The 10,462-nt window shown below is 39.8% G+C and overlaps 1 protein-coding gene across 8 annotated transcripts; it reads left to right on the top strand.

Annotated features, from left to right (window-relative positions):
* The first annotated feature begins 1,039 nt into the window (after window positions 1-1,039).
* On the top strand, window positions 1,040-10,215 carry LOC126394871 (uncharacterized). 8 transcript variants are annotated; one of them, XM_050052006.1, is made up of 10 exons: window positions 1,040-1,082; window positions 1,161-1,256; window positions 2,857-3,381; window positions 3,459-3,650; window positions 3,743-3,844; window positions 3,941-4,048; window positions 5,892-5,990; window positions 6,090-6,179; window positions 6,258-6,320; window positions 6,430-10,215. In XM_050052006.1, the coding sequence occupies exons 1-10, from the start codon at window positions 1,076-1,078 to the stop codon at window positions 7,701-7,703; spliced, it is 2,556 nt and encodes an 851-aa protein (XP_049907963.1). In that variant the 5' UTR covers window positions 1,040-1,075; the 3' UTR covers window positions 7,704-10,215. The 8 variants fall into 8 exon arrangements, with proteins under 8 accessions (XP_049907963.1, XP_049907962.1, XP_049907960.1 ...); XM_050052005.1 differs by having other exon boundaries at window positions 3,941-4,039; window positions 6,090-6,320; XM_050052003.1 differs by having other exon boundaries at window positions 6,090-6,320.
* The last annotated feature ends 247 nt before the right edge of the window (window positions 10,216-10,462 follow it).

Below are 10,462 nucleotides of genomic sequence, written 5' to 3'. Positions count from 1 at the left end.
TTAAGCTCACCAACGTCACACGTTTCTTTTTTTGTTTTTCACATGGTTTTCACAGTAGGCTGCGCTGCGTCTTTTCACTGAAATGTTCATTTTTATGGACAGATTTGACTCACTATTATTTGTGTGAGGACATTGAGAATATTTGTGTAAATGTGTAATCTGTAAATATAAGAAGACTTCCACAAATACAAAAAAAATTGTATATGCACAAAAATATTTATATGTATATTTTAAAATAATATTTATCATATTAAAAATAATATTGATATTTATTATTTATACATTTTACATATTATAAATAAATGTTATAATATTTTTTAATTTTCATATATATATATATATATATATATATATATATATACATTTCTAAATATAAAACATCTGCAAATACACAAATAAATCCCCCCAAACTAGAAAAAAAAGACTTGGTGTGCTTAAAATTCAAATTTGGAAGCGTAAAATTCACAAAATAAATAATAAAAAATAAATACTGGATTAACAAATGTCACAAATGCTTTTCTTTTTTTTTTGTAGATTAATTTAATGTATTTACATGTTTTATATTTGTGGAATTTGTGTATTTGAAAATTAATTTATAATTACAAAATTACATTTATAATTACATTTTTTTATTTTATATATTTTTTTTTGTATTTGTGGAAGGTCTTTTTTATTTACAGGCTACACATTAACACGGATTATCAATCTATTTCCATATTTTTAATTTCCAATTTCCTATTTAACACTGACATCACAAAGTCATATTAATCTTCTCAACACCAAGAGGCAAAGCTGTATCATTCAACATGACACTGTGGTTTCTAATTCAAACCATCCAAGTAGTCAGAACATCTTGAGACCTCCCCTGCTGCTAACCGCCTCACACTCTACCACCCAACTGGAACAGCAGCTTCAACGCCAGCGCTCATAACCATGGCAAACTGTCATCTGCCATGGCAACTGTGTTTCTCTTTTCACACCTGCTGGTTCAGGTGATCACAAGACCTCCAAACTTGGTAAACTGTCACTCCAGGTAGAGTCCGAGCTGCAGCCAGCAACGATCACATCAGTCACCATGAAGGGTAAGTGCACGTATTTCATGTTCAAGCATTATGAAGGAAATGATGAAATGCTGACCTGATTGCTCTGTGTCTTCACAGTTGCTGCTGTTGTTGTTTTGTTGCTGTTAAATGTGCATTTGAGCCGCTCTTGTGTCGGAGATGAAAACATTTTATTCTGCTCCAACATACCACCAGGTGAGGACTTCAATTTTTACTGAACTGAAGTTAAAAGCCAGATTCACTGAGCTGATATCCTTTAATTAAATGTCTTCTGATGTTGATTCCTTTCTCACAACCTCTTTATAAAAACTGTGTAGCAGATTACATTTTCCTCACATCAATTTTGAATGTCTGTTGTTAAAAATTTGCTCTTCAAAGTGCCGTTAATCTTCCAAAGAGAATTGTCATCCTTTTGGTAAACATTTGAGTTTTAGTGTCAGCTGATGATCAAAACCTTGTCAAAAACGTCTGGAAAGCTTTCGTCAGATTGACTGCCATGAATCAAAAGTTGGTGAAACTCTGAACACATTATCCCTCCTAAAAGGAAACGTATTTATTTTTCAACCTGGACCCTATTTTCCCATCACGACAATTATGAAACTAGTCCAGTACTGAGCGAACCAGGAAACAGGCTGTAATGTAACTGATAGGGGCACAAGTGCACCTTCACTTTATAGTTTATAGTTTATTTTTTTGCACAATTAAAATACAAAAAAGGCAAGAAAAATGAATAATGAAATATAGTGTAGGGAGAGGTAAAAACCCAGAGGGCTTATTTGAAGCCTCCAACTAATAAAATTTTCACAAAGTTATTAAAAACTCAAAAGTCAGGAAGATAAAACCAGTACATAAGATAAAACAAGTGATAAACTACTAATAGCAAAATATCGTTTTTGGGCTGTAGGCTCTCCGTAGGATCCTTTCTATAAGCTGTCAGGCATGTATATTATTATTATTTTTGTTGTTGTTGTTGTTGTTGTTGTTGTTATTATTATTATTAGTAATATTAGTAATAATAATAAAAAATAATAATAATGCATTTTATTTATAGGCACTTTTCAAAGCACTCAAGGACACCTGACAGAAGAATAGACAAAAAAAATCATAATTATAAATATTAGGTATAAAAATCATCATTTTAAAATTACCGTCAGTGCCAGTCTCAATATGTGTCACCATTAAATTAGACGGAATATTCCAGCTTGAAAAGGTGTGTTTTCAGACGGGATTTGAAAGTGGAAAGGGAGTCAATAATGGGAATGTCATGGGTTAGTAGCAATCTGAGCTTGTCAGTGGCAAAAACAAGCACTTTTATTGGACGTTAATTCACAGCGGGTGCCCTGAATGGTTACATCGCAGACTGTTTTGCTGCTGCAGGGAAAACAGAGTCCAGGTTGAAAAATACTGAAGTTAACCTATTAAATGTGGTCAGAAAAACTCCAGCCTGGTGATGTTACATTGCAGAACATGACCACTAGATGGCAGCACAGGCAGGACTTTGAAACTGCTCCATAAAAACATAAATGAATTGCCACAAATTACAGGTTTAACATGCGTACATAAGTACTAGCTTTGAAAACTAGTGAGACATTGAGTGAGCCTTTAATGCACTCATCTACTATCTGCATTTTTACTGCAGGGATTCACCACAGAACCAATGCATTGTATTTTAAAAAATGGTCAGACAGCATGCAGTGAATCAGCTGATTTCATTTAAAACTGCTCTTGTATCACATTTGACTTCTTAATTTGAAGTTCTATGTGCCTAAATGTAATCATAATACTGTGCTCTTAGCTTTCAGTCCTGGTTTTTCATCTCTGGTCATGGTCCTGAGGGATGTCGGGGAGATAAACTCCACTGTGTTCCGCAGCGGCAGCCTCACCTCAATAACCAGGCTCAGGATTGACAAGGCTGGTGTCACAGGCATCGCTGCAGGGGCTTTCAGTTCTTTCCAGAGCCTCACAAATCTCACTTTAGACCAGAACTTGCTGACAGAGATCAACCCAAACTGGTTTGGTCGGCCTGATATCCTCACTGAGTTCATCCTCTCAGGAAACCAGATTGAAGTTCTGAATGAGTCCAGTCTTAACGGGCTCATTAACCTCAGATGGCTACATCTGAGCAACAACAGGATCAGGACAATTCATCCAAATACTTTTAGCTCCCAAACCAACTTGGCTGAGTTGGACTTGTCTAAAAACAGGATGACTCGGGTCTCACCTCAGGTCTTCAGGTCTCTCCGGTCCACCAGGATCAGACTAGATGGGAACCCCTGGGACTGTTCCTGTGGAGCTGAAGACTTTGTCTACTTTGTCAAAGGTTCGTGAAATACGAGACATGTAACAAGTTGTGTGTTTTAAGAGCTTTTCAGAAAGTAAAGCTGTGTCTCTTCTCAGATCTCCAAAGCAGATCTCTGCTCGACAGACAGATGGAGGTGACCTGTGAGAGTCCTCTGTCTCTGAGGGGTCAGCCTGTGTGGAATGTGTCGGTGTGTGTGACGTCACCTCCACCAAGACCACCATCAGTGACACACACGACCCACACCAAACCCAGTGGTATCCTCACGACAGTCCCTGCGCCCACATCTGGTGCGTTCTTCTTTTCTCAGTTTCTAATATTTGAAATAATTCAGCATCACAATCAGGATGTGTGTGCTCAGTATCTCTGTTGTCCCCTCCAGCAAAAGTTGTGACAACACCTTCATCACAGCCAACATCAGAAACAAAAACCTCTGTCCAACCCAAACCCACTGATGCACCTGTAATAATGTCCTCACACACTGGTACATGTGATTGTTCTTTCCTAGTGTCTGCTTTTAAATTCTTAAACACTAAAGTTTAATTAAATTTGTGCTTTGTATCTCTGTTGTTTCCTCTAGCAACGGCTCCATGGCGACCGACATGGGAGACAAAAACTTCTGTCCAACCCAAACCCACAGATATCCTCACAACGGTCACTACACCTCCTTTAAAGAACGGTACATTTGGTTAGTTTTCGTCATGTTTAAATTTCTTTACCAACAGAATCAGAGTGAATCCGAGTGAGGGTAGAATGGAGCGTGAGATGGATCGGCGGTTTGGTGCGGCTTCTGCAGTGATGCAGGCGCTGTGCCGGACCGTAGTGATGAAGAGGGAGCTGAGCTGGAAGGCGAAGCTTTCAATTTACTGGTCCATCTACGTCCCAACCCTCACCTATGGTCATGAGCTCTCTGGATAGTGACTGAAAGAATGAGATAGCAGATACAAGCGGAAATGAGTTTCCTCCGTGGGGTGTCTGGGCTCAGCCTTAGAGATAGGGTAAGGAGCTCAGACATCTGGAGGGAGCTCGGAGTAGAGCCACTGCTCCTTTGTGTTGAAAGGGGTCAGTTGAGGTGGTTCGGGCATCTGATCAGGATGCCTCCTGGGCGCCTCCCGCTGGAGGTGTTCCAGGCACGTCCTACTGGTAGGAGGCCCCAGGGCAGACCTAGTTCTGGCCTGGGAACGCCTTGAGTTCCCCCAGGAAGAGCTGGAAAGTGTTGCTGGGGAGAGGGACGTCTGGGGTGCTTTGCTTGGCCTGCTGCCCCTGTGACCCGGCCCCAGATAAGCGGATGAAAATGGATGGATAGATAGAATCAGAGTAATACAAGAGATTATCAGTGAAAGAAAATGAGGAAAAAAGAAGTTTGTAATTTCAAGAAAGGTGCTCACACATCATAATTAATTTCATTTTAATATCATTTAACCTCTAATAATGACATGTTTGTAACTTCAGGTCAACCACATCCCATATTTGACATGTATCGTAATATAATATATCTATCTTTTTTCTGTTTGTTTTTGTTAATCCAGTGGACATTAAAACTAGAATACTGGCAGCTCAGTACTTAAATATTTTTTAGTTTATTGTCTATTACTTAACAAGATATTTCAGAAAGTACTCAACATATTTCAATTAGATGTTAGTAAGAGAGGCCATGAACATAGACACAAACGGATAGTTTTTTTGTTGATAGCACCACCTTGTGGTCACTTATAGGACATGCCATAATCTCCTACATCACATCTGAACTGCTGGCTTGGGAGCTAAATTTGGATTCCTTCATTCAAAACAAACGTGTTGGTCTCGCTCCTGCTCTTTTCTGCCTGAACACATTATCCACTGTTGTCCACCACTGCATTTTAGTTATTACAACTCACATAAATTTCACTGGACATGGCACAAAACATAAAATAGTAGTATCAGATACACTGTTAGAGGGGAGAAACTCAGATTTTGATACTGAATAAATAAAGTTTTAATATTTTCCTCTTCCTCTCTGTCTGCAAAGGAGGTTATGTTTTCCACTTGGTTTGTTTGTTTGTTTGTCAGCAACATTACAAAAAACTTTTCATGAAACTTCGATGGAAGGATGTTGCAAGGGCAAAGGAAAAGTTTTGGGGCAGATTGACAAAATATTTTTCATTATCCAGACATAGATAGTGGTTGTGCTTATAGATTGTTGTTGCATTCTTCTTTTAATTTTGCTTTCTTTTAATGATTTTACTTTTCTCCCTAAAACTATGGCTTCGTTCTCTTAAAGAATTGCCTTAAGTTTGATAAACTGTTGCACAAAGAACATTGGTGACCAAAGTAAGGACAAAAAACCATAAAGTACCTCTGACTCATCTTAACTGAGCTTATGTAGATAAATGAGAAAAATGAGGGCATCCCAAGAAGAGTGTGTCACAACCAGGAGAACCTGATGGGCACACTTAATGACAAGCGACTGATTTCACTCATTAAATTTTACCAGAGGTCAGTTTATGATTGTGACCGTTCTGTCTCTTTTGTTATTGTGCTGTTTCCTCCAGCAACTTATATGACATCACCTCCATCAGTGACGGAGATCTCTGTCCAGCCTAAACCGTCTGACCTGCCCAGAACCACATCTACACCCACTGGAATAACTGGTTCTCTCCTTTTGATATTTGAATCTCTCAGAAAAAGAGTCGCCAAATTTCCCAGCTGTTGTTTAGATAATATGTGCCTCATATGTTTGTTCCTTCTAGAAACTTATCCAACGTCACCTCCATCAATGACAGAGATCTCCGTCCATCCTAAACCCTCTGACCTGCCCATAAGTACACCTACACCCGCTGGTAGGCCTGGTTCTTCTCGTCTTTTGATGTTTGAACCTCTGTATAATTTGTGTTTCATGTGTCTGTTGTTCCTTCCAGAAACATCCATCATCAGACCACCGTCAGATACAAATATTGTCTGCCCCCTTGTTGTCGTGATAGGTATGTTTTCCTTTCTTTTGAAGGCTTCGGTTTGATTGTACTAAAAACAATATTATCAGATTTTTACAGACTTATTTTCCTCCTGATAATGTGCTCCCCTCCCCTGCAGTGGTCCTGTCTTTGCTCCTGTTTGTGGTGTGCTTCCTGGTGGTGCTTCATCGCAGGACACGCAGCAACAAAACGGTGATGCCCGGACGTCCAGAAGAAAACAGACACGGATCAAAAGAAGACAGCAGATCGAGTCGTGCTCCGTCTGCAGGACACTCTGAGAAAGGAGAAAACAATCACTGGGACTCAGAGACGGGATGTAGGAGATCCTTCTCTGGAGTCAGAGCTAAGTCAGCTAATGCTATTCTCTTTACGTCTCCTTTTTGTGCGCCTGCGAAAGACCAAGTTGCTTTGCAAACTGAGACAGAGGCTCAGTCAAAAGACACAGGAAGACAGAAACTGGGAGATGAAACTGAAGTAGGCGGAGTAACTGGGACAGATAATCTAACAAACACCACAGATACAATGGCAAAAAATGCTGAAAAAGTTGACACCAGTAGAAACCTAGATGAAAACCCCCACCGTGTTTCTGTTAATTCTGACGCTGTGCCCTATCTGAGCATTGGTACAAACCAGAATAAACCCAGTCCTGATGATTTCAGCCAACAGTCCACTATACGCCAAAGATCACAGACGAGGAAAGGTATGGGGAGGATCTCCACCTGGCCTCCGACTGCAGTTCAGTGGCAGACAAGATGTAAAATGAAGGAGGAGGAGGAGGAGGAGGGGTCTGACATCCTCACTGTGTGGACACCAAAGTCTCCAGATGAGGTGAAGAAAGCATTAAACAAAGAGGAGCATCCCTCTGCTTCTGACAAACAGGAAGATGAAACTGAGAAAAATCAAACTCCTCCATACCGAGATCCTTCTGAAATGACTGTAGCTGACATGAAACTGGGACACTCCTCAAAACCAAACGAGGAGACCACTGTAACAAGCCCAGAGGAGCAGCTAAAGAAGGAGGAGATGCTCCAGGACCCTGCGACTGTGAGACATGCCCAAAACCTGACTCAAGAAAAGCTTGATCCAAATCAAGACCTGAAACCTGCAGAAAGTTCTGCACCCAGGAACACAAAGAAGAGCAGCAGCAAGGCCGAACAGAGAAGTGAACCCAAGCGAGTTGTGACGAGCAGGCAGAGGGCAGAAAACACTGGTCCGAAGGCTCCCTCTGGTGGCGCCTCGCCAGATGATGAGACGCTGCTGTCCGGCAACGAGTACGCCTTGGACCTGCTGCATGAAGTCGTGCAGAACAACGGGCGCTGGACCAGAGACAGGTGGAAGCAGGTGCATGCCAGCAAGCAGCGGCGTCAGGACAGAGGTACAGAAGGAGTTTAGAGAGGGATTCACTTTAAGTTTAATATTATGTTCACATAACATGACAAATAATATTGTTCTGTTCTGTCACTCTTTATGCTAAATAAAAGAATATTGATTTTATTTTAAAAACTATCTGTCAACACCTTAGGTAATTGTTCTGTATTTTGGAAATGCTCTTATTTGCTTTCATGGTGAGAGTTAGATGAGGAGATGGACACCACTCTTCTGTCTGTCCAATAAAGAGACGCTCCAGTGATTTTTTTTTTATGACACTTCCATAAAGTTTGGGGACTCAGAGGAGACAGATTTTAATGCACAGCAGAGGTCCAGATATCCTGACTTTTAGTCTCTAGTTCAGGTCAAGCTTGGAACATTCCCACATTTCACTACATTTCCCATAATGCAACATATAATAGCATCTTGCATTAGACGTCCCCCTCCCTTCCAATGCTGCATTGATGCTAGTGCCCAGAAGTGTGAGTGTTATGTTACCTTGGTACATCTGTGTCCGGACATCTACATGTATTGAAAATTAGGTGTTGCAAGTAATGTTAGTTAACACAGTTGTTTGTGTAGTTGGAAGTCTTTTAATCTGTGTTTCAAATGTTGCTGCTGCAGTTAGGTTAATCCTTTGGTAATATACTTAAATCAGAATTTCACATGTTTTTATATTATTTAATTTCATTGTTAAATTGTAACATGTTTCAACATTTTTTTTAATTAAAAGGTACTGTAGAATCTGTAGGATTTGAAGCCATTGTATGATCCACATTTTACACTGTAAAAACATATTTTGTGTTATTGTAAAGATGCAACTTAAAACCACAGAGAGTCAACTAGTGATACAACTAATTACTGAAAAACTTTTGAGGTGCTGGCCTGTGGATTTTGTTACCTTCAGACAAAGCCAGGCTGGTCTCGATTCTAGCTGAGCTATGTGTCTCATATTTACCATAAAGATATGAGAGTGGTATTAATCTTCTCCTCTAACTCACAGCATGGAAGCAAATATGTGAATAAATGTGAAACTATTTCCTTAAGAAAGTCATTTATTTCACCTGCTGCTGCAGTTTAAATTGAACCTTTGTGACACTGTAATTGTGAGTCAATACTTGCGCCTCATTTCCACTGCACAGTCCGGCTTGACTCGACTCACTTTTGGTACCAGGTACTTTTTTCTATTTTGTTTTCCACTGCAGATAGTCCCCGCAATGCCGCATGAAACCGCTGTTATATCATCTTCAACCAACCCTGTCTCCTAAAAATTCCATTCATACATTACTAAATTGAATTCATAATTACCTTGTGGTGAGAACGTCATCACTGCCTGGATTATAGAGATGATTCAACGTTATTGAAACACTACATGTATGAACCGCACAGGGAGGTGGTCGGGGTGGATTGTGGACATACAGTGTGCAAGACTGTGGCACCAGAATCCCGCATTCACTCCCAGACTCCTTAACCTTTGGTTCAGGTGAATCCTGATTTTGGGTAAATGTTGATTTAAAAAAGAGAGGCGCTTATAAAAAATAATGCTGTAGTCAAAACAAGCCCACTGCTTATTTTTAAACTATGAAATGTTCCCACGTACATTAATGCGTAAAATGTCCTCATTATGTTAATAGAGGAATTTGGTCATGATTGTGTTTCCCTCAAAACATATTGGCTGTTTCAAATGAATTGCATATAAAAGTAATTTCTAGGAGACAGAGCTGCTTCAGTGTGACACATACGGGATCCTTTCATCTGCAATGATGTTCACACTTTGTCAATCGTACAGTGCGACATTTTTGTTTTGTGGAGTTCCTTTTTTTATATAAATTTGAGTTGAGTGATTGAAAAATTGCTGTCTTTTTGATGGTAGTTCAGCTCTTTAAAAATGGCAGGTTTATGGAAGAAGACAGATTAAGTGATATCAAAAATATACCAGGTACTGTCCACAACTTTTCTCAACAAAAGCAAAACGGCAAGTTGAGTTTACTTGCATGGCAGCTGGGTTCTTGTGTGAAATCATGCAAGATCACAAGGTCACACGAAAATCCACTTGCCAATGGCAGCCATGTGCGTGGTTTAGGTGTTTGTTACGACACATTGAGGCGACAACGGCGGCTCCTAAAGACGTTAGTGTAAATGCTGCAGCACCATCAGTTATGCTGGAGAGTTTTACATTACTGAATGAAGAGCAAAGCATGACACTGAAGGCTTTTCTCAGTGATGTTTTGATCTTCTCCTGACTGGCCTGTGATATGTGATGATGGACAGGTGGTTCATCAAATAACCTGCAAAGTATGGTTTTAAAGTGGCTGCTTTTTTAAACCGTTTGTTCTGTGTAACAAACCATCAGGTGCATCAGATCACCGTGCTTTCATGCAGTGGAAATGTGGCATCATACTACTTAAATAACGGCACTCTAATCAAATGAAATCACACCTTTATCTCCATGTGATTGTCCCTTATATTCATGTAGCTGTCATGTGACGATGTGAGATGAAATAAAAAGGTCTTGTCATTTGTATCTCTGGCTGCATGCAGCATTTATTTGTTCATATTTTATATGTGGAGAAGGACACTCGCTTCTCATAAGAAATCGTACAAAATGGATCAACCCCTTTTTGACAATGACTTAAAAACATAAAGTGGAGGTAAACATAATACATTGGCTTCTGATAACACCTGGACACAACATGCATGTTCCATTCATATAAATACACAGTATCAAATAATGGCTCCAACTTGCAAGCAGTTGACTTGATTATGGGTTTTCTCTAGCCACG

Source organism: Epinephelus moara, chromosome 8, assembly GCF_006386435.1.
Source record: "Epinephelus moara isolate mb chromosome 8, YSFRI_EMoa_1.0, whole genome shotgun sequence".
Classification (NCBI taxonomy): domain Eukaryota; kingdom Metazoa; phylum Chordata; class Actinopteri; order Perciformes; family Serranidae; genus Epinephelus; species Epinephelus moara.
Note: the sequence above shows the minus strand (reverse complement) of the source record. Positions and strands in the feature narration are given on the sequence as shown.

What these genes read in the sequence shown, in the direction of transcription:
- LOC126394871 (XM_050052000.1), top strand. An exon ending in AATAATGTCCTCACACACTG is followed by an intron (nt 3,845 to 3,940) that starts GTACATGTGATT and finishes TGTTTCCTCTAG; the next exon opens with CAACGGCTCCATGGCGACCG. An exon ending in CCCCCTTGTTGTCGTGATAG is followed by an intron (nt 6,321 to 6,429) that starts GTATGTTTTCCT and finishes CCTCCCCTGCAG; the next exon opens with TGGTCCTGTCTTTGCTCCTG.